The sequence below is a fragment of the Loxodonta africana genome, chromosome 22, assembly GCF_030014295.1.
Source record: "Loxodonta africana isolate mLoxAfr1 chromosome 22, mLoxAfr1.hap2, whole genome shotgun sequence".
Taxonomy (NCBI): domain Eukaryota; kingdom Metazoa; phylum Chordata; class Mammalia; order Proboscidea; family Elephantidae; genus Loxodonta; species Loxodonta africana.
In genome coordinates, this window is record NC_087363.1 from 38,891,283 (window position 1) to 38,916,126 (window position 24,844).

At 40.0% G+C, this 24,844-nt stretch overlaps 1 protein-coding gene across 11 annotated transcripts in view; it reads left to right on the top strand.

Annotated features, from left to right (window-relative positions):
* Positions 1 to 24,844, top strand: part of TMCC1 (transmembrane and coiled-coil domain family 1) — a 282,639-nt gene that overhangs the window by 236,236 nt on the left and 21,559 nt on the right. For all 11 annotated transcript variants that reach the window (XM_023547876.2, XM_064274848.1, XM_023547879.2 and 8 more), the window contains one exon: positions 14,251 to 15,185. In XM_023547876.2, coding sequence (XP_023403644.2) covers positions 14,251 to 15,185 — 935 coding nt within the window. The remainder of the gene's footprint in view (positions 1 to 14,250; positions 15,186 to 24,844) is intronic.

The window sequence follows — 24,844 nt, forward strand, 5'->3', positions numbered from 1 at the left end:
AGAGTAGAATTGCTCCTTAGGGGCTGATTTTTTTTTTAAGTAGATTGCCAGGCCTTTCCTCCAGGGCACCTCTGGGTAGACTCAAACCTCCAACCTGCCAGTTAGCTAAGCATATTAACCATCTGTACCACCCAGTGACTCCTTAAGTGTTACAGATACCTTTGTATTAAAAACCTGAGAAACAAACTATCCTCTGAAATCCATACCAGTTACAAATTTATGCTAAGTCTTTATCGGTGTGCTGAATTGAATCCTTTTTATTCAGAAGTTAAAATCGTCCCATTTTAATTTGTAAATATAAACTAGATTATACCCTCTATGTTCTATTTGTGATAGTTGATTTACATACTATACTTTTCATTATAGATTTTTAATGGGAAAAATCTAAGCAAGTCTGAACATTATATTGCAGAAAAAATGAGGTGCAGGTAAAAGGTAATTTAACATTGCCAGGATCTTTTAAAACAGATGACTCTCTTAAGATGTAAGACATTTTACACAGTAGGCATTTATACAAACTTCATAGATGTTTCTGCTTTGTTCTGTTGCACCAAAAAAACAGTTATGTTCTCAAAATTTAGTACAGATTCTAAGAAAGATGGTAGCCTTGAGTATCCCTTGCCAAAGGTTTTTTTTTTTTTTCAAATGGACAGAAACTTGATCTGTTGAGCAGGTTTTATCAAGAGTATAAGAATGATTTGCCCCTTCTTTTCAATAAATGCCTCTCAATTTTTTATTCAGTTGCAGGTAATCCAGTAGTGCTGGATTAGTTAAAGTCTCTTAAAGATCAGGCACAGGTATGCTATCAGAGAGCCTAAAATTTGGAATTAAAGACTTGAGTTTACCCGCAAGCTATTTTTCATGAAGAAAATGAGGGCAATAATGCTAGCCTCATGAGATTGATTAGGTAACATGGTTAAATGTCAGGTACTTAGTAGCAGATACACAATACGTGTTAGTTCCATTCCCTTTTTCTACCATGGGTAACTCACAAATCATGGGGCCACTCGCAGGTTGTCCTTCTCAGTTTGGATAAACCGCTCATTTCTTATGTGGGCTGAGATAGGAAAGAAGAGCCAGGCTTCTTACTGAGGACCCACAGCTCTTTATCTTCTAAGAGGAGGGTGGTTATGGGAGAGATGCATCGTACATTCAGAGGATGAGATCGGGGAGCCCACGTGGGGAGTGCATGGGTAACAGGACTTCTAGCGAGAGGCAGATAAACAGAAATTCCTTTCTCCAGGGTTAGGAGCCAAAGCTGACTTGACTATAGGGTTTGTTGGGGTTTTTTGTTTGTTTTTTTCCTGTTCTTGCCAAGTAGTACGGAATTCCACTGAAGTTTGCCGTATTTATCCTCCCCCCCCAAAATAATGTAACATATAAAAGAACTTTTAGATGATTAGATCATGTAAATAGCAAGCAGTTAATTGTATAATATATTTACTATATTAAGTATAAAAATTCTGATGAAAGACCACAGAAGATCTAAATAAAGATACTTCATGTTCATAGATAGGAAGACTCAATATTATTGGGGAGGTGTCATTTCTTCCCAAGTTGATCTATAGATTCAGTAAATCCCATTTGAAATTCCAAGAAGTTATATTGTAGGTATTAATATAAATAAATATTTATATGGAAAGACAAAAGATCTAGAATAACCGACACAATATTGAAGAACAAAATATTGTAAAGAACAGAAACACTACCCAACTTCAAGCCATTGAAGAGTTTTTAGTAAGAGAGTGTTGTGATCTGACTTATGTGTTAGAAGGATCGCTTTGACTGCTTTGTGGAAAATTGATTGCAGAAAATTGATTATAGGAAGTTACTGCAATAATAGTTAGGAGACTGTTGGAATAATCCAGGTGAGAGTTAATGGTGCCTTGGACCAGGGTGGCAGCAGTGGAGGATCAGTGAGAAGTTGTCAGATTCTGGATCTATTTAACAAGTAGACCCCAAGCATTTGCTGGGGAAATATAGTGAACATAGTGGTAACAACGCATACTCTGCAGCCGTGCTGTCTGGGCTCAAACATTGGTTCTGCTACTTCTTTACTTTGTGATCTTGGACAACTTATTTTAAATTCTCTATGCTTTGGTTTTCTTAGCTATGAATGAAGATAATAACAATATTCATCTAATAGTGTCATTATAAGAATTAAAGAATTTACTAAACATACAGAAGAGTTTAGAACAGTGCCTAGCACGTAGTAGATAGTATACTATATGTATTAGCAACTATGATAATCAGTGTTGTTGTTAATTGGATATGGCGCGTTTAATTGGATATGGTATGTGAGAGAAAGAATGAAAGATGACTTTAAGGCTTTGGGTCTGAGCAAGTAGAAAGATGATGTAGCCATTAACTGAGACAGGAAAGAATATAAAGGATGTGCAGGTTTGGGAGATACCAGGAACTCAATTTTGCACATAATAAATTTGAAGTGTTTTATAGACATCCAAGTAGGATATTGAGTAGATAGTTGGATAGATGAGTCTAGAGTTAAGGAAATATAAGCTAGAGGTATACATTGGGGAGACCATTTTAAACCAAGTGTGGGCTAGAAGTATACATTCTTAAGACCACTTTAAAAACAAGAAGAGGTGGAAATCGATTTGGCGCTTCCTTAAAAAGCTAGAAATAGAACTACTGTACGATCCAGCAATCCCACTCCTTAGAATATACCCTAAAGAAATAAGAGCCTTTATACAAACAGATATATGCACACCCATGTTCATTGCAACACTGTTTACAATAGCAAAAAGATGGAAGCAACCAAGGTGCCCATCAACAGATGAATGGATAAATTATGGTATATTCACACAATGGAATACTACACATAGATAAAGAACAGTGATAAATCTGTGAAACATTTCATAACATGGAGGAATCTGGAAGGCATTATGCTGAGTGAAATTCGTCAGTTGCAAAAGGACAAATATTGTATAAGACCATTATTATAAGAACTCAAGAAATAGTTTAAACGCAGAAGAAAATATTCTTTAATGGTTACGAGAAGGGGGAGGGAGGGAGGGAGGGAGGGCGGGAGAGGGGTTTCACTAATTAGTAGATAAGAACTACTTTAGGTGACTGGAAAGACAACACACAATACAGGTGAGGTCAGCACAGCTGGACTAAACCAAAAGCAAAGAAGTTTCCTGGATAAACTAAATGCTTCAAAGGCCAGCGTAGCAGGGGCAGGGGTTTGGGGACCATGGTTGCAGGGGACATCTAAGTCAATTGGCATAATAAAATCTATTAAGAAAACATTCTGCATCCCACCTTGGAGAGAGGCGTGTGGGGTCTTAAATGCTAGCAAGCAGCCACCTAAGATGCATCAATTGGTCTCAACCCACCTGGATCAAAGGAGAATGAAGAATACCAAGGACACAAGGTAATTACAAGCCCAAGAGACAGAAAGGGCCACATAAACTAGAGACTACATCAGCCTGAGACCAGAAGAGCTAGATGGTACCTGGCTACAACCGATGACTGCCCTGACAGGCAACACAACAGAGAACCCCTGAGGGAGCAGGAGAGCAGTGGGATGCAGACCCCAAATTCTCGTAAAAAGACCAGACTTAACGGTTTGACTGAGACTAGAAGGACCCCAGTGGTCATGGCCCCCAGACCTTCTATTTCCAAAGCCAACTCTTCAGACAGGGATTAGACTGGACAATAGGTTGGAGAGGGATGTTGGTGAGGAGTGAGCTTCTTGGATCAGGTGGACACTTGAGACTATGTTGGCATCTCTTGCCTAGAGAGGAGATGAGAGGGTAGAGGGGGTTAGAAGCTGGCGAAAGGGACACGAAGAGAGAGAGTGGAGAAAGGGAGTGGGCTGTCTTAATAGGGGGAGAGCAATTGGGAGTATGTAGCAAAGTGTATGTAAGTTTTTGTGTGAGAGGAGACCGACTTGATTTGTAAACTTTCACTTAAAGCACAATAAAAGTTTTTAAAAAAAAAAATGAATTAGGCCCTGAAATGGAGTTGGGGACTTAAAGTTCGGACAGCCCCTGCTTGGAGCTTCTGCTCTTCACAAGCTACCTAACAAGACTTGATGGCCAGTGCAGGGACAGCCAGACTGTCACAGGTTCCATGGAGCTTTCTAAATTCTCTCATTGTGATAAAGTTTTGTTTTATCAAATACTGCTTGAAATAAATAGAATTGAGCAGAGACTTAGAAATCTTTGTCTTAATAAGACTTGTGTCATAAAATTATTTTTTTTGTCATGAAATTATTTATAGCAGGAATTAACTTGTAAGGAGGAGAACGCATTGGTAGCAGTTTTACAGTCAAACTGGCTTATACGCGCATAGGTTTTATGTGTGTATTTAAATCCTCAGCAGTAAAAGCATGCTTCTGTGTCATCATCTTTTGCTGTTTAGTGCACGCTCAGAAAATAGAAACTAATTTTAACATTAGCCCACATTAGCAGATTTGTGTGCTTCAGACTAATCATATACTTCATTCTAAAGACTTGTTATAATTATTTTTGAATAATCAATAGCCTGAGTTACTATATCTTTTTAATGAAAGTAAAATCTTAGAGTTTAGAAGGAAACTTGGATCATGTATTCCAACTGTCCATCCAGCATATCCGCCTGTGACATTTTTAACATGCTGGCCTACAGTCTCTTCTCAGATGTTTCCACTGGCAGGCATGAACTGATATTTGAAACTCCCCAGTTATGTTGAACAGTGTGTCTCTCTTTATCTTCAATATATGTTACTTGTTTTTTCTGTTTAATGTAACCAAAGTTCTCCATAAAAAATGTGAAAAAAGGATTAAAAGCAAAGGGGTTTCTGGGATAAAATGAAAGCTTCAAAGGTCAGCGGAGCAGGGGCTGGGGTCTGGGGAACTTGGTTTGAGGGGACTTCTAAGTCAATGGGCAAAATAATTCTATTATGAAAACACTCTGCATCCCACTTTGAACTGTGGCGCGTGGGGTCCCAAATGCCAACAAGCAGCCATCTAAGATACATCAATTGGTCTCAACCCACCTGGAGCAAAGGCAAAGGAAGAACACCAAAGTCACACGACAACTAAGAACCCAAGAGACAGAAAGGGCCACATGAACCAGAGACCTACATTATCCTGAGACCAGAAGAACTAGTTGGTGCCCGGCCACAATCGATGTCTGCCCTGTCAGGGAGCACAACAGACAACTCCTGAGGGAGCAGGAGACCAGTGGGATACAGACCCCAAATTCTCATTAAAAGACCACACCTAATGGTATGATTGCGACGAGAGGAATCCCAGAGACAATGCTCCCTAGAACTTCTGATGGCACAGGACAGGAACCATCCCCGAAGACAAATCATCAGGCATGAAAAGGACTGGTCAGTGGGGGGGAGAGAGATGCTGATGAAGAGTGAGGTAATTAAATCAGGTGGACACTGGAGAGTGTGTTGGCAACTCTTGACTGGAGGGGGGATGGGAAGATAGAGAGAGAGGAAAGATGGCAAAATTGGCACGAAACGAGAGACTGTAAGGGCTGACTCAATAGGGGGAGAGCAAGTGGGAGAAGGGAGTAAGATGTATGTAAACCTACATGTGACAAACTGATTGGAATGGTAAATGTTCACTTGAAGCTTAATAAAAATTAAAAAAAAAAAAGTTAATCAAAGGTTAATCAATAAGAACTAATATTTCATGCAAAAATGTCACTTATAATAAAATTTTTTCTAGTAAAAAAAAAAATGTGAAAAAGTGATTCCTGAAACTTGTAGGAAGTGCTGCAGTCAGTACAAAAATTACTTATCAAGTGAGAGAACTTTGTGACAATTGAAAAGGCCGGATATTTGGACTGCAAGCCGAATCTTGATTTCATGCTTAGAGAAAAAGCTTGCTGGCTATGGGCTAGTAGAGCTTAGTCCATTTTGATTTTCTAGCCTCCCCCCCTCCACCGCCAACTTGAGATCGTCTGTCCATCCATCCACAGTCCAGTGCCTATACGGCCACCTAAATGTCAGGATAGCACGTGAGAGAGTTGTTCCACCAAGTGATGCTTTTACAGCAAGGTAGTGGAGACAGGTGAAAAAAACGCTCGTGATTAAGATATACATACTTTCTGCACAAAGTCCTCACAGGCTATGGGGTTTTTAGCCCTCTTTTTGGCAGGGGTGGAGTATGGAGGAGTTGTTGGCAAAGGCCAGCCTCCAGAAGGTGACACAAAATTCAAACCCAGAGCTGTCTAACTCCTATGCGTGGACTCTTCTCTCTGTTTTACTGCCTCAACAGAATCTGACTGGCAGAAAAAGAAAAGCCTATGAGACCAACCAGAGCATCGCATTGAGACTTGTGTCAAAAAAGTCTAATTGTGCCTGGCAAACATAAGCATTTAAGAAGTTTCCTTCTTCTATCACTTAACTAGGCTGTAGGTTCATTACTCAAAATCCAAGCACATATTTTTAACTAGAAAAGATTCAGATATCCAACTTGACATCACTATCTTCACCAAAAGCCAGTAGCCCTGTCCTGTTTACTTACTGTGATGAAGTCATCATATTTGTGGTTGATTAGATTTTTGTGTGGTTTCTAGGGCCAAGATTATGAATCTCTAGGGGTTGCAAGTTATAAACTGGATTTTTGGGAAGGTCTCCAAAAATCAAATACTCTGTGCTGTCGTACCTCTTAATTAAGTGCACTCGAATTGAACCACACTCTCCAATTTTGGTTAGGAAAATATGGCTACTGTATCTCAGATAAGACATTGGTTGTTCAGTGGTAGAATTCTCGCCTTCCATGCAGGAGACTAGAGTTTGATTCCTCACCAGTGAACCTCATATGCAGCCGCTATCTGTCTGTCAGTTGAGGCTTGCATTTGCTGTAATACTGAACAAGTTTCAGCAGAACTTCCAGACTGAGATAGACTAGGAAGAAAGGCCTGTCAATCTGCTTTCAAAAATCAGCCTGTGAATCACAATGGTACAATCCCAACCAATAATGGGGATGGTTTGGAACTGGGCAGTGTTTCATTCCATTGTGCGTGGAGTCACCATGAGTCAGGGGCCAACTCGATAGCAGCTAACAGCAGCAGTATCCCAGATAAAAATTTTTAACAGATTAGTAAAGCCGATCTGAAGGCAGGTGTCCCACCATCTACTCACACAGGCCACTGAGCAACCTGTTATGTGAAATTGGCCTTGGAAAGGATCCACTTTCAGAAAACCCAAATAATCAAGTTTCTATTTGTTTTCAGATTAATTACTGAGACTTTGCCACTCTACCACCTTCTCCTTTTAGCCTAAGATGTCTTCTTCATTTCCTCAGAACTGAAGTGGTATATTTAATATGCAGAATATGAGATTTCTGAAAGAGCAGCCAATACTCTTTAAAGCGTAGGTAAGGTGACTCCATCACACTAAGTAAACAGGACAGGGCTCTATTGGCTTTTAGTGAAGATGGTGATGTCAGGCTGGATTTCTGCATCTTTTCTAGTTAAAAATGTGTGCTTGGATTTTGAGTAATGAACCTACAGTCTAGTTAAGTGATAGAAGAAGGAAACTTCTTAAATGCTTATCATCTTTGCCAGGGACAGTTCGATTTAACACACCTTTAACCTTTTCTAATAATCTTATGAGGAGATTATAGCTTCACTGCATAAATGAGAAAACTGGAGCTGAAAGAGATTAAATAGGTGGCCTAAAGACATACAGCTATAGTAAGGTAAATCCAGATTTGAACCCAGGTCCTTTTATTCTTGTCAGTGCTCTTTCTACTATAATGTCTTTATATGTAATTGTTCTCAAAGTTTAGTGCTGTGTATTCTGATACTTTCATCCTATTAAGTAGATAATCAGTTAGCCAATTGCTGTGGAGTCAGTTCCAACTCATGGTAACCCTGTGTGTTTCAGTGTGGAACTATGCTCCATAGGGTTTTCAGTGGCTGATTTTGCAGAAGTAGATTGCCAGACCTTTCTTCTGAGGCACCTCTGGGTAGACTTGAACCTCCAACCTTTCAGTTAGCAGCTGAGCACATTAGCCGTTTGCACCACCAGGGACACCTGAGTAGATACCAAAAAAAACCCAAACCTATTGCTGTCAAGTCGATTTCAACTTATAGCAACCCTATAGGACAGCGTAGAGCTGCCCTGTAGGGTTTCCAAGGAGCGGCTGGTGGATCGAACTGCCGACCTTTTGGTTAGCAGCCGAGCTCTTAACCACTGCGTCGCCAGGACTCCACTATAAGTAGGTAGATCTCTTTATATATTTGCAAGTGAAAATTCAGAGCAGTTATAAAGCTTTATCAAATACTCTACCCTAATGGCTGTACTCTGCCCTGATTAATCAGTGTTTCAAGATGTCACCTTTCAAATTTTCTCTTGGGCTGTTTTCTGATCAGAGCATTTAAATAGATAATTTAAGTCTGGCAAATGAATTCTTAAGAGACAAAGTGCGAATACAGTAGTCTACTTAGGGCAACAGTTGTATCAGAAAGCTCCTGACAGTGTCCCTAGCTTTGTAGCACACTGCCTAGTGTATAATAGGTAATCAAATATATTTAACTGACTGATTCTTGATTCTAACTTCTTTCTATACAAATTAATTCTAACCTCAGCTATGAGTAGGCAGGACTTGCTACACTGGTGCTGTGCCTCTCTCAAAATATGGTCAGAAATGAAGCCCTATTGAGTTGGTGATATTGCTGTTGCTGGTGTTATCCTGGAAACCCTAGTGGCCTAGTGGTTAAGTGCTACAGCTGCTAACCAAAGGGTTGGCAGTTCGAATCCGCCAGGCGCTCCCTGGAAACTCTATGGGGCAGTTTTATTGTGTCCTATAGGGTCTCAAAGAGTCGGAATCAACTCGACCGCACTGGGTTTGGTTTGGTTTTGGTTTGGTGTTATCCTGGAAATCCTGGTGGCGTAGTGGTTAAGAGCTATGGCTGCTAATCAGAAGGTCGGTGTTATCCTGCCTTGTGATACCTGAACAGCCAGTTTATTTGCAGATTGTTGTAGTTGTTAGGTGCCGTCAAGTCAGTTCTGACTCATAGCGACCCTATGCACAACAGAATGAATCACTGCCTGGTCATGCACCATCATTACAATCATTGTTATGCTTCAGCTCATTGTTGCAGCCACTGTGTCAGTCCACCTCGTTGAGGGTCTTCCTCTCTTCCACTGACCCTGTACTCTGCCAAGCATGATGTCCTTCTCCAGGGACTGATCCCTTCTGACAACATGTCCAAAGTATGTAAGACGCAGTCTCGCCATCCTTGCCTCTAAGGAGCATCCTGGCCACACTTCTTCCGAGACAGATTTGTTCGTTCTTTTGGCAGTCCGTGGTATATTCAATATTCGTCGCCAACACCACAATCCAAAGGCGTCAACTCTTCTTCGGTCTTCCTTATTCATTGTCCAGCTTTCACATGCATATGATGTGATTGAAAATGCCATGGCTTGGGTCAGGCTCACCTTAGTCTTTAGGGCGACATCTTTGCTCTTCAACACTTTGAAGAGGTCCTTTGCAGCAGATTTGCCCAATGCATTGCGACTTTTGATTTCTTGACTGCTGCTTCCATGGCTGTCGATTGTGGATCCAAGCAAAATGAAATCCTTGACAGCTTCAATCTTTTCTCCATTTATCATGATGTTGCTCATTGGTCCAGTTGTGAGGATTTTTGTTTTCTTTATGTTGAGGTGTAATCCATACTGAAGGCTGTGGTCTTTGATCTTCATCAGTAAGTGCTTCAGGTCCTCTTCACTTTCAGCAAGCAAGGTTGTGTCATCTGCATAATACAGGTTGTTAATGAGCCTTCCTCCAATCCTGATGCCCCGTTCTTCTTCATATAGTCCAGCTTCTTGTATTATTTGTTCAGCATATAGATTAAATAGGTATGGTGTGACGCACACCTTTCCTTACTTTAAACCAATCAGTATCCCCTTGTTCTGTCCGAACAACTGCCTCTTGATCTATGTAAAGGTTCCTCATGAGCACAATTAAGTGTTCTGGAATTCCCATTCTTCAGAGTGTTATCCGTAGTTTGTTATGAACCACACAGTCGAATGCCTTTGCATAGTCAATAAAACACAGGTAACCATCCTTCTGGTATTCTCTGCTTTCAGCCAGAATCCATCTGACATGAGCAATGATATCGCATTTGCAGATTAGGGATAGCATTACCTACCTTACAGAGTTGTCAGAGGATTGGAAGATGAGCCAGTTGCCTAGCCTCCAAGTCAACTATACAGAAAGGTGACTGTTATTTTTAGTGTAGTATTGAATTATGTTATTCCTTTGGTTCAGATTCTCTGTATATCATTTGTTTATGCCTGATATGTGAAAGATCTTGGAAGAGACCATATTCAGGGATTTTTTAATATTTGAATTTTTAAAAAGAACCACTTACAAGATACAAAAATAGTAATAGTAACAGCTTATTCTGTGCCAAGCACTGGTCTAAACACTTCTGTTTATTGACTCATTTTATCCTTACAACAGTCTTTTGCGGTGGGCATTTTACACTTGATGAAATGGATACAGAGGTTAGTACCTTGCCAAAGGTCACACAGCTAGCAAGTGGCAAAGCCAGATTTCAACTCAAGCAGTTTGCACCAGAATCCATGCTTCATTACTATACTAAATGTAGCTGGATTCAAGAATCTTGTTTTTCCAATTTGTGCTTTTTCGTATATATCTGAGAAAATCTTTCCCTATTTTCCAGTATTGACTTCAAAATGTTTTAAAATTTTCCTTTTCACTTTTGGAATTGAGTTGTCTGTCTGGAGTGAAGTAGGGATCAAATTTTATCTTATTCTGTATGGATAGCCTAGTTTGCTGGCAAATTTCAGTTGGTATATTCACAACTTAACAGCTTATTCAAACCCTTCCAGTGCTAAAGTATTCATGCCATAGAGCATGGACTTCTTTAAGGACATTGTTCATAGCTCACCCTCCCACCCCTGCCCTGTAATCCTGTGGTTCAGTCTCTCTTTCCTTCTCTTCATCCTTTCTCCCTCCTCTCCTCCCCTCCTTTGTAGGGATAACACCTGCCCAAATTGGGAGGAGCTCCTGAGTAATTCAGAGACTCAAGGTTTCAGGTGTTAAACTACCTTCCTGCTGAAGCTGTGGTTTTTTCTTGGGAGGCTGAGGACAGTGGGTTCTGTCAGCTGTACTCTTGCAGGCATGTTTATGATTCTAAGTGGCAGCCATGCAATGGGAGGACATACTGTGGCTCAAAAAGTCCAGGGAGGAGAGAAGTAAGATTAAAGATACTCTGGGTTGTTTCTTTAGTTACTGTTGTTGTAGGGTAAAAACATCACAAAGTTTAATACAGCAAAAAGAAAGTTTTATTCGGCACACATTCAAAAAGACAAAAATTGAGAAGTGGACAAGCATGCTGCCAGAGCTAATGTCTGCCTGAGTCCAAGGAAATATTATACAACAGACAAAGGTGGGAAAACTGACAAGCATGCTGCCACAGCCATGTCTGCCCAAGTCCAAAGACGGTTACAAAGTCATCAGCATTAACATTACAAAAGGGCAAAACCATTGAAAGCTTTACCTTTTTACAGATTGGCTAGAAACTGTGATCCTACATTTTGAACCGTCTTTCTTAACAGTCATGAGTACAGATTTCAGTAATGACAGTCAGGAAGGGTCTTCATTGGTCCAACAAATTTTCTATTCACTAAACGTTAATAGAAAAAGATATGAGTGGAAAGTCTTTTGTGTTCTGGCTTATGTGAAAGGTTCTCTAAAAGATACTTTCCAAGATTATTCTATCTGTTATCTTTATCGCAGGGCCCAGTTGATGTGACCTTGTGAGCCCAGCTCCAGCTGGGTCACATTCCCTATGCTCAAGAACAGGGGATAATGATTCTAATATTATTTTTTAAATCACTGTGTAGGAAAATAAAATTGCCTCTAAACCATGATAATTTGTGGTTAATTATATTGAAAGTTCGTTGTTTTTTTTTTTTTTTTAGAAATGTTATCAAGCCTTGATTCTAGTCCCTAAGCCAAGTCTTTTCACCAGGATGATAAATGCTGATCCTCCCAGAGTCATAGTTAAGTCGTTAGATTGCCATATCTGATCACTTCTTTAGCCAACAGATTATATGTAAGTTGATATTCGAGTTAATATCAAAGAGCCTGAGAGAAGACTAGCACATGCGTAAGCTTGCATGCTTGAATCTAGTGGTGTTCATCTTCCTTTTATACTGTAATAGATTTAAAGTTATTAAATGTAAGTACATGATCAGAATCATTATATACTATAGTTAGAATACCAACTGCTGGATTTGTTTTGGAGAATAGCATACACCTTTGACTTTAATTATATATTTAATAATTCTTAATTCCTTTTGTGTCTGAGCTAGGCAACAGAATTTGGAGAAAATAGAGCACAAACTTTATAGTTAAACAGACTTGGATCTGAATTCCAGTTCTGCCTCTTACTAGTACTTTGAAGTTGAGCAGATGAGTTAACGCTATTTCCTCATGTGTAAAATGAATAATAAAATAATAATACATATAAGGCTCTTGTGAGGACTGAAGGATAGCATATGTATAGTGCCTAACACATAGTAGATTCTCAGATGTTTCCTTGCCACACACGACCATTCCTCTGCACATTCTCCCCAGAGGAAAAAAAGCAAAACAGATAGGTGGGAGAAACAAGGCACTTGGGATCTCAGGTTCCACATTGGATATGAAATCCCGACAATGGAAACTTGCACAACTTCAAAGACTTCAGGTACTGAAAAGAATGGGTTTCCAGGAGTTCCTGTTGGAACTCCGGTTATCTGGAACTCTGGCTTCTCCTCCCTTCTGCTGCCTCTCTTCTGGCCATTTCACTGTTACAAGCACCAAAAGGTGAACAAGACTGAAGGAGGAAGTGACACAGAACAGATACTGTGCTAGTCCCTAACTCTTCCAGATAGTTTGAGGATTTTTTTTTAATTAGATTTTTATTAGCTTTCCTTTTATTAATGTTGCCACTGATTTTAATATTGTTTCCTCTTGATTTTATTTAAATATGCAACATTTCTCATTTGTCCCTCTGCGAAGAAAATATTACTCTTTTCTGTTACTTCTCAACAGAGAATAACTTCTAAAGCCTTTTTGCTCTGGCCCTACACTAATTCACTACCACAATCCATGTAGGGGCACCTCCTTAAAGGCTGGGTTTTTTTTAATTGTTGTTGGTTTGTTTTTTTTTTTCCTTAAATTAAGAGAACACTGATGACCTCTTCCCAGCTTTGCCTGGCAAGTGTGATAGCTTAAACCTTCAAATCTGGACAGCTTGACTTTTTCTCCAAGTCCTTTGATTAATTGGTCACCCATACAATGAAAGAATAGTTATTGTGTGTGCTTTGGAGTCCCTTGCCTGACAAAAACCTTACTGGCTATAACTGACAAAATTTGAGCTCCAAAAACCCTCATCTTGGTAGTTGACTTGCTTAATTACTCTTACTGTCCTTGTCCATGAGTATTTAAGTTACCTTGCCAGTTTATTACAGTTACTTGTGATTTGGGATAATTTTTTAACCCTCAGAAGTATATGCCTCATTCATCCTTGCCACTTTCAGCAGTGCCCTCCCATACTTACCTACAGCTGTTCCCAGCTATCATTAGGTGTCCTTGTTAGACTAGAGAAAATAATCCCATCAGCCTTGACATGATTTAGATAAAGAGACAGTGATAAAAATTGGATTTTTTATCTAGCTAGTAAGAGATACCAATTCTTGCCAGCATTTTAGGATGACCATAATCTGAGCATATGGACCAGAATTACAGTGATGTCTGAATACCAAAGTGATTTTCATATTATTAAATTGAAATAAACATGCACCTTGTTTTACATAGATATGCTTCTAAACAAAAGTGCACGTAAAGAATGTTTGTGAATTAATTCATGTTTGAAACCCACTAGGGAAGCTTTGTTATTTAAAGAATACTGTGGTATATCCTCTAGTAATAAGAATATCCCCAGTTTACATCTTGTGCAGATCTTTTTTTTTTTTTCATTTATCTCTTTAGCTTAAAGCAAAGTATACTTGTATGAGGATAGTATCCAAGAGGGATACAGGGTTTGTACCAGATAGGAAGAACTATAGGTCAGCTGTAGGGTCGCTATGAGTCAGAATTGGCTAGACAGCAACAGGTTTGGTGGGGTTTCTTTGTTTTTTGTATCTGTGCAGAGATCTGAGTAGGTAAAATTTCAGTACATTTTGGTCCATTGATTCAGGAGAGGTGGTCCTCTTGGGATCCTTCTAACATCCACCTCTTATTTTCATGCTAGATCGATCGGTTGGAAGTAAGCAGCCTTGCCCAGACTTCCAGTGCAGTGGCCTCTAGCACCGATGGCAGCATCCACACAGATTCCGTGGATGGAACGCCAGACCCTCAGCGCACAAAGGCTGCTATTGCTCACCTGCAGCAGAAGATCCTAAAGCTCACAGAACAGATCAAAATTGCCCAAACAGCCCGGGATGACAACGTTGCTGAGTACTTGAAGCTTGCCAACAGTGCAGACAAGCAGCAGGCTGCCCGCATCAAGCAGGTCTTTGAGAAGAAGAACCAGAAATCTGCCCAAACCATCCTCCAGCTACAAAAGAAGCTTGAGCACTACCACCGGAAGCTCCGGGAGGTAGAGCAGAATGGGATCCCACGACAGCCAAAGGACGTCTTCAGGGACATGCACCAGGGTCTGAAGGATGTGGGGGCCAAGGTGACTGGCTTCAGTGAAGGTGTGGTGGACAGTGTTAAAGGTGGACTTTCCAGCTTCTCCCAGGCCACCCATTCAGCAGCAGGAGCTGTGGTCTCAAAGCCCAGAGAGATTGCCTCATTGATTCGGAACAAATTTGGTAGTGCAGACAACATCTCTAACCTGAAGGACTCTTTAGAGGAGGGCCAAGTGGAGGATGGGGGTAAGACTTTGGGAGTGATTTCGAACTTTCAGTCAAGCCCAAAATATGGTAGTGAGGAAGATTGTTCTAGTGCCACATCAGGCTCAGTGGGAGCCAACAGCACCACTGGGGGCATCGCTGTAGGAGCATCCAGCTCCAGAACAAACACCCTGGACATGCAGAGCTCAGGATTTGATGCACTACTACATGAGATCCAGGAGATCCGGGAAACCCAGGCCAGGCTAGAGGAGTCCTTTGAAACACTCAAGGAACATTATCAGAGGGACTATTCCTTAATAATGCAGGCCTTACAGGAGGAGCGATATAGGTAAGTAGTATGGAATTAAAATCCTAAATTATTTATGTTTGGGCTTCTCCTCCCATTGGATATAGGAGAGTGGTTTTAAAAGAGCTTTGTAGAGTGTCTTTTTCTAGAGAGCCTAGAGCACTTTAGATATGTCATATGACATCTGCATGAGTTCCCATTTCATAGAGAGCAAAATCGAGGCGCACACAATTTAAATAACTTCCAAGATGGTCACACACCGATCAAGCATTTTAGTAAAGGAATGAAGCATAGTTCTCTAGTCTTTATTCCAGTTTAGGACTTTAAAAGGAAGTCCAAACTCTCTGGGGCATTTTACCTACTTATAATCACAGAACCACAAACTATTGCAGCCTATAGCTGTACTGCATTAAATCCAAAAGATTTATAATCCTCTGAACTCTGTAGAAATCAAAGCCCAGCCAAAATATAATGAAGCTTGTAGATATTTGGCCCTAAGCACGCTTTTCTGGGCACTTGGTTTAGAAAGATTAGATTGGAACTAAATTAAGATAAGCATGTCTGTTACCTTTATTATAAATAGGCAGATGTTTGAATGGTAGTTAGAAAATTCTCAAAGGGCTAAATTCTCCTTAGTTATAGTTGTGCTAAAGGTAGAAACTGGTCTCTTTCTTTCGTCTTGCACTCCATATTCATATGAGACCACTCTTAGCTGTCCTCCACGTGTCTGTCCTTTCATCTTGCTTTCTTTACATGCAGAGATAAATAATATCCCCCATGGAATGCTCATTTAAATCCAAAGTTTTGTCAGCCAGAGACAACCCACCTCACTGATACAGATTAAGGACCAGTCATATGGGAGCCACGGATCAGGGTAGACCATAAGGGACCTGGGTTCTGGTCGCGTCCCAACTATAGAAGGAATCAGTTCTTCTGTAATATCAGGGGTTAAACAATCCCTTTCACCTCTTTAAAAAAAAAAGTCTCTTTCACCTCAATTTTTTAAAAGTATACTTTTAATGAGATTATCTCAGGGCCTTTATAAGAAATAAATTGTTCAGTTAGTTCTGATAGAAGTTATAGCAGCAAGCTACTTCTTTTTTCAAATGACGAAAATGCTAACTAATAATCCAATCCTGCCTTATTTCCCCTTCACATTTCTGTCCTTCAGTTCTAACCAGACTTCAAGTGGGAAAAAGAAAGGAGTGAGTATGGGAGAAAGAAAGTTCTTAAATACTCTTTTTACTTCAATATTTCATATTTTCTTTAGTTTACGGAGATGATGAGGTCTAAAGCAGTGAGTGATCGAACATTCAAATAGACTCTAAAAAAAACACCTGGTCCTGTGTACCGTACTAATCCTAACTCCCAGACTCAAATTCCAGTTCTACCACTTACTGACTTGAAAACCAGGCATGCTTCTTAACTTCTCTAAGTCTTGTTTTCTTCATCTCTAACATACCCAAAACCCAAGTAGGGAAATAGGCAGTGGCTGCTTTTAGTGCCCCTCTAAACATGGAGACCTAGTTGCTAAAACTATTCATTTTTGAATCGTTAGCAAAACGTTCAAGTCTTGAAATTGCTGAAGACCTTAAAATTCATGTAGAGCTTGTTATGTCTTCTAGTTAGATGTAGGCAAATGTGAAAAAATCAGAGAGAAAAACCAAATCTCCCAAGGCCCATCTTTGTATCCATTTAAAATAAATCAGAGACAGGGCAGAACTTTAGCTCCTCGTTACCACATTATTAAATCAACTCTGAGCCATGTATGGGGCAATGAGAAGTGCATTTCTGTAATTGCACTTTGGGTTCTCTGCAGTGGGAAGGTAACTAGTTTTATGAAATGAAGAGAGAGTATAAAAAACGTTTGAATTTCCAAAAAAGGTAAAAACCCAACGTATGTAATTCGACTTGTTTTGTCATCCTGCTTCAGCTTTAGAATGATCTTTCCTTAAAAAAAGAATTTTGAAAAAAAAGAAAGTCTTTTTTTCCAAGAAAGGCAGTGGAAAACTCACAACTGTTTTACTCAGCTATTTTGTTGCACCAGTAATTCCTTGTATAAACCGATTAAACTTCAGAGATTTCACCTCCATTACGTATGTGTTTACATAGTAAATATGATATTTGTCTAACTTGGTTGTTTTTATAACTGTTTCACGTAAGTAAAACATTTTCCACAAACTGAGGCCTATTCTTTGAAGCAGCAGAACTTTTCACCTGCTAACAAACATTTGTGGACAATTTTTCAGCCATCTTTTAACACAGTGCACTGAACCTGGTTGGAAATAACTTGGGTCCACGTTAGGAACTGTAGTGTTCCGGCTTTGAGTGATGCTCTCAGGTTGTTGTTGTGGTTAGTTGCTGTTGAGTCAGTTGTGACCTTTCAAAAGCAGATCACCAGGCCTATCTTCCAAGGCACCTGTGGGTGTGTTCAGTCCACCAAACTTTCACCCGGTGGTGGAGCACTTAACCTGCTCTCAGGTTAGTAGGGGTGTAAGGTTATGTGCTGCTATATATAGTAAATGGTCACAGACAGCTTGCTTTTTTAGTTCTTTGCCTGCATTTTACAGGTGTTTTTTTGTTTGGGTTTGTTTTTTTTTTCCATGCCTCCTCCACGCTGTTGATGGTAAGCTGCCTACAATGGCCTCTCTTTACTAATTTCTTTTTCTACTCTGTTGTAGGCTTGGCTTTTTGTCTAGGAAGGAAACAGGCTAGGAATGGACTTTTAAGGGACTCTCCTCTGACCAAAGATCTTGTATGTGTACATGGCTGCTCTAGATACGTTTTTGCTCATTTTCTGTGCTTTAGATTATTTTATCAGTATCTGAATTGACGAGAGGGAGGCCATACACAGTGTTGTTGCTCGTTATTTAATGATGACAACAATGACACTGCCACTGATAGCATTTACTAAACTCCTGTGATGTGCGTGATGCTAAATGTATCCCATGTATTACCTCTGATCCTCACAGTAGCTCTGCAGATGGCTGGTACTATACCCATCTTACACATAAAGAAATTGAAGCCCAGTGGGATTTAAAAATTTGGCAAAGCTCACTAAGTGGTAAAGCTGGGATTCAAACCCTTTTTTATCTGATTCCAAGCTAGTGTTCTTTTCCTACCAGCACAGCTTTTTTCAGGCTCCACCCTGAAATGTATATGGTTGAAAGATGAGCTGTAAGAAGTGTTGACTGCATTGACAGTAGATACTGGGCCTTTCCCAGGTTGAAGTGTGTGTTTCACTGAAAGTAAGTGACTATTTTTAACATATTTTATAAAATCTGGTGAATGTATAAGCTCTGGAAAGTTTTTTCAAGCTAGTATAACAGGGTAGGTAATAGCTGAAACCTTCGTAAGGAAACCCCCAATCATTATTTCCCCTTTTCAAAGTCCCTTCTTAATAACATCACTAACATTATGTGCTTCTCATTGCTCTCTACCCCAGCTAGTAGCACCAGGTCGAGATATTTGCCTAAGACCATCTGCTTGCTGTGGAATGGTCAGAAGCATTCTGAAGCCTGTGGCGTACGCTTCTCTCTCTGTTCACCACAAAATTGTTGTGTCATCACTGAGTGGTATTTCTTCAGCACCCACATGCATTGTCTGTGTTCTTGATTTTTTGAAGCCCAGGAAGCCATTGTAGTAGAACTTGGATCTGAACTCCATCTCAACCTTTGATTAATAACTAGGTGTTTAGTCTTTGAGCTTCACATTGAACGCTCAGATATGAGTGAGAGCATGTTAATGACAACTGGATTCACTTCAGAGGTAGAAGGGACCCTTAGATATCTATGTAGTTTAATCTCATTTTACAAATGAGTACACTGAGGCCCAGAAAGATAAAGTGACCTGCCAGGTCACACAGTAAAAAGGTTTAATGTAGATTTAATTTGCTGCTAAAAACTGAGGACCACTCCTTTTTCCATAGCTGGTGTAGTATATTAATGAGCCACGGTGGCACAGTGGCTAAAAGGTCAGCAGTTCAAATCCACCAGCTGCTCCTTGGAAGCCTTATGTAACAGTTCTGCTCTATCCTGTAGGTTTGCTATCAGTTGGAATCGACTCGACGGCAACAAGTTTTTGGTATAGCAGGAAAAAGTTTAGCTGTGGCAAACTGAGTTGAAAATAGAGAATCAGGAAAACATTGACTGACAGTTCTACAAGTTCCTTTTGTTACTTTTCCCTTAGGGCATCTGGCTGGGAATCCTTCTCAGCTACTGCCTATGTAAAGCAGTGTTGTGTAGGGCAAGCTAAAAACCCTCCTGGTGCTGGTGAGCACTAATGCCGTTTTGAAAGCTTCTATTTTTAAGAGGATTACTGTCCTTCAGAAATTGGTTTCTTAGAATGTTTGTATTAAGCCCAGGGGTATTTTAAATTGCACTGAGTCATAACAGCAAAAATACAGAAGGAGGTGGCCACTGTAAGCAATCATCTATATACAGCAGAGCAGTCAGTAACTAGGCTAGCCCCATCAGGCACAGGCCATTGGAGGTCTAAACAAATGGCTGTTTAAGTATAACTTCCCTTTATTTTACTATCACTGGGCATTAGACAGGGATATGGTAAGATATAGCTTTTTTAGTCACTTTTCCCCAGGTGTTAGACCTGTTTGTCAACTGAAAATTGAGCTGTCTCCAGAGGATGTGTAGGCTAGGTTTTGAACAGTAAGTTTGAAATAGAGACTGAGAATATTGGATCAAGTTAGCTTTTCATTTATAAGAGGAGAAATCTCAATTAGTAGGTGCCCTTTTGAAGGATAAGACCTTCTATAAAAGATATTTGCAGGTGAGCTGTTCCCAGTTTAACCATTAAAGAGGTAATGGTGAAAGGAAGGAAGGAAAGAAGGAGATAGAAAAGACATTGGAATTGTAAATCCTGAATTTGCTTGCCAGTTCTGAGCCAGTTAGCTGTGATACCATGAGTAGATTATATTAACTCCTCTGAGCCTCAGTTTCTTCCTTTACAAAAGCAATGCTATAGTTATCTATTGTATAGTATTGTTAAGATTATTAAATGAGTATATATGAAAGGACCTAGTATGGGGCTTGGTTTAGAGTAGAAGCTCAATAAATGCTACCTCCCTCTCTTTATCCATGTTTCTGGAAAAATCCAAAGATCTGGGGCATGCCAGGATGTTAGAAAGTTGTCATTACCAAGTCTCCAAATTGCCCAGAAGTTCTCTAGGTTTTATTTGTTCCCTGTATGCTTTAGCTGTCTGCTCTTTCTTGTCTTTAAGATAATGTACTACCTACTCTGAAAGTTGTGGGAGGCTGTTTTCTGTGTTTTGTTTTTGTTTTTGTTTTTTTTTTCCCTCCTTTTCAACTGAAGGCTAGTTCAGTGTTCCCTAACCTTTTTTCAGGCATCAACACAAATGAGGTAACAAAAGGTAAAGAGGGAAAGCCTGTTTTCCCTAGTTCAGCCAGGAACCTATTCAAGCTCCCACCACACATGATATCCTCTACCCCTAGCTCTGTCTCTCCATTCAGGTCACACTGACAGAAGCTACTCCAGGTCTACAGTACACATTTGGGAAATGGCAGTCTGTTCCCATACTTGGCCTTTTGGCATCAGCCCTGGGACCAAGTTCTTCCTGTTTCTGTCACTACCTGCTCTACACGTTTTGTTCAGCCATCCTGTCCTAGTGACCTCTTGCCCCACTAGGGGAGCACCATTGACTCTGAGATGGCTCCAAACTTTAGAGCCACACCCAAAGAGTGATGTATCGGATGAAGAATTCTCAGCCTGTGTGCTCACCCAGTTTCTCATTCATCAGGAATTTGACCCAGAAGGGCCGCTGGCTTATCTTTGATCTAAGAAAGTGACTACTGTGTTGACTAAACCAGTATTTGAAACACTTTTCCAAGATCAGTGTTCATTTATGAATTGATCACCTGTAGCAAAATCTGCATGTGTTTAATACTTGTAGATAAAGCAAGTTTTGCTTCTAGGTGGGGGGGGGGGGGGGCAATGGGAATTTCAGCTACCAAAATATGACATAACTTGCTTTAAAAAAAATTACTAGGATGCTAATAGTTAAGCTCAAATCATATTAAGTGTCTAGGTTCCATTTGGGTTGTAATGAAGGCTCAAAATTAGTTTATTCATCTCATGCTATTTGTGTTCCAGATGAAGTTGCATGAAAAGCATGTGCCAGCCTAAAATTATATACCTGTAGGGTCAAGAACCCCTCCTTTCCTGTCCAGAGCACTCTAATTAACATCATATAAAAACCAGGAAAAAAAAAAATTGCCATCAAGTCAATTACAACTCATAGCAACCCTATAGGACAGAGTACAACTGCCCGGTAGAGTTTCCTAGGAGCAGCTGGTGGACTCAAACTGCCGACCTTTTGGTTAGCAATTGTAGCTCTTAACCAGTGCACCACCAGGGCTCCATATGAAGGGGTTAAAACTCCTCAAAGAGGAATTCTTGGTTTTTAAAAAAATTACATATGAAAGGTGGTGCACTATTTCCCTCCCCTTTTCCCTCTTACTCCTTGGTTTGGTGTTTATATTTAATGAGAAGACTGGGGTGTTCTTTCCTGAATTCTCTCAGTGCCTGACTTCTCTGTCTTAGAATTCAGACAGGAAGCAAACATTAGCAGGGAAAGTAAGCAAAAGTGATTGTAATGTTAATAATGGGGGTAGTGGGAAGTTGGGAACTGGAATATGAATGTTTTCTTCCTTTTGTTGTTGTTCAGATTTTGCATTTGATTAATAGTATGGGGGGGTTAAAAAACAAACAAAAAAAGATAATAAAACAAGCCTAAAAACAAAAGGGAAACCCTGGTGGCGTAGTGGTTAAGTGCTATGGCTGCTAACCAAAGGGTCAGCAGTTCGAATCCGCCAGGTGCTCCTTGGAAACTGTGGGGGCAGTTCTACTCCATCCTATAGGGTTGCTATGAGTCGCAATCAACTGGAAGGCACTGGGTTTTGGTTTTTCGTTTTTTTTTTTTTTTTAAACAGAAGGCATGAACCAGGTAGTTCAGATCCTCAGTACATCTCACTAAATGACAAACGTGAAACCACAGCATCTTTCTGGGCCTCCCATTTCCCAATCATAAAATTGAAGTACCTCCCAGGGAAGAAGCAGGTAAGGATTAACATAGTCATAAATCTGAGTTTCTGGGAGGCAGACTCTACTCATAAAAAGGCGTGGGAAAGGAGAAGGTAGTTATCATTGTTGTTATTATTGGTGCTAGTATTTTGATGATTAAGTAGACTAGGTTGAACCTTAAATTCCTCCCCCACATGCAGTTCTTCACCTAAAAAAGCACCATTTCTTACTGGGCTCTTTGTTAGCATATTTGCAGGCCAAAATTTCACATGTAGGTTACATAAGCACACAAAGACTGATGGCACTAAAAATTGCCAGGGATGATCAGCTTTGTGCTGTCAGATTGTGGGTTGTGAGGTTGTGAAAAGAGCTGAGGAACAAACTTCCAGGGCCTGGGTGAACAAATTAGGGACAAGTGTTTTAGTAATGACATGCCAGCAAAGTTAATCTCAATGCATTGAGGGCAACCCAGAAGATCTGCATTCCAAGACACCAGGGGCATTTTGCCAACCTCTTTGTTCATCCGATTTTGATTTTGCACGAGCCTCAAGGTTTATGGCTTTCTCAGTTTCCTCCCTGATGTTTCCTGCAGATTGGAGGTGCTTACTATGGTAACCCAAAAACAACTGTTTTTGTAAGTGTGATAGGATTTCAGCTACACAATAACAGCTGCAACTTTTCTGTTCTTTCAGAAAGTTGTCATTCTCCAGGTAATTCTTATGACTTAAAGAGAGAAACAAATGTTGATGAATTAATGGGGCCATTTCAGCTGGATCTATTGCAGGTCTTGCTTTTGGGTTCTGCAGCTTTGTATCACCTTAGCAAGTCCCCTAACCTGTTCGTCTGTTTCATGTCCCAGGAAATGGAGTTTATTCTACTTACCCAAATGCTACTTTGCCATTTAACTGCTTGCTTATGAAGTACTATCTCTGGGATCAGCAGGTACATTTTTCTCATTTGAGGAGATCTTCCTTTTAATTTCTCATGTGACCATGAGTAAGTTGCTTAATCTCTGAAGGACTTTATTTTCCAGAAGGGTATGATAAGAATTAGCAGTTTCTGTCCAACTCTTCCTGAAGATTTGCAAACATCAGGTAACACTTACTTGAGACACCTGACCTCACATATACAAAAAACATACCGTGAAAGGGAGGTGGGTGGTAGGCAATTTCATCAATGTAAAGGAAAGCTTGAAATAGGCCACTGAATGAACTAGCTAAATTCTCTCGATAACTTGAGTCAGGTAAATGGTAGGAGCCCATTGTATGTGCTGACCCTCCTGATAGGAAGTCAGAGAGGCTTGCCCAGACTTGGGCAAGAGAGTGTGTGTACGCAGCAATCCCGTTTGTGTGATGTTATAGGAAAAAAATACCATAAACATACTATAAACTGTGCAAATTCCACAGCATATTATATCCAAATTAAAAGGAGATAAGTTGGATAATTTAATATACAAGTTAAAAGAAGGAAAGATGATATAGACCTGGGAACTATCCCACTTCAATTGAAACAACATTCAACCCCAAGATGTTTTCTTTCGTTTGTTTCTTGTGGTAGCGTATCGCCCCTCCCATTAAGAACTTTTTTAGAAATTGGGGATTTATGTATGTGGTACAAATAATGCACTTTTATAGTGTATATAGGTATAGGCAACGCTGGTGGTGTAGTTAAGTGCTACGGCTGCTAACCAGAGGATCAGCAGTTTGAATTCACCAGGCGCTCCTTGGAAACTCTGTGGGGCAGTTCTACTCTGTCCTATAGGGTCGCTATGAGTCGGAATCGACTCGACGGCACTGGGTTTGGTTTTGGTTTTGGTTATATAGGTATGAAATATTATTATGTGTAATTGAGAAAATATAGACAAGTCCAGGCAGTTGAAATACAGAATGTTTCATTCGTGTCTAAGGTTAAATTACCTCTTCACTTTTTTTTTTTATGTTAGTATAGTGTTGTATTATGTTTGCCACTCTCTCTATACATGAAACTAAAGAAAATTTAAAGTTTACTTTGACGAGGAAAAGTCCAGCAGTATTAAACAGATTGAAAATATCTAGGAAAAGAGGTATCTTAGCAACCTAAAAACTATTGAATTGGGGAAAAAAACTAGAAGGAAAAACTATCCCTGTTTAGGAGAATCTGCTCCCCCTATTTAGCAGTATGCCCTTAGGCAAGCTCCAAACCTCCGTTTCCCTCTCTGTAAATCAGAAGGGTTGGAAGGAAGGAGAATGGAATTACAGTTGATTCTCATAATGCAAATCCTGTTCTTTCTGGGCATTAACCTGTAGTGTACTGCCTTCATTCTTAGGAGAGTTGCTAGTGTTTGAACCTGCCCGGCACAGTGTGGACAACAAGGTGTGGGGAAGGTGGAGAACCACTGACCCAGAGATCTCCACAGCTCTCTGGCTTTAACAGCCTGCAGTTCTAAGTATAGAGAGAAGGTATCACAAGTAAATAAGAGCCTGTGACTAAAAACATGATAAAACTACAGGTGAAAGACATTTATGCCCAAGACGAGGTATTGTATAAGTAGTATAAGTAGAAAAATTTGGGAGAATGGAATTATCTGGGAATATGGACATAGATGAAGAAATAGAGGCTTAGATAAAACAATCAGAAGGAGGAACCAGACATGTAGAGTGTGAGAT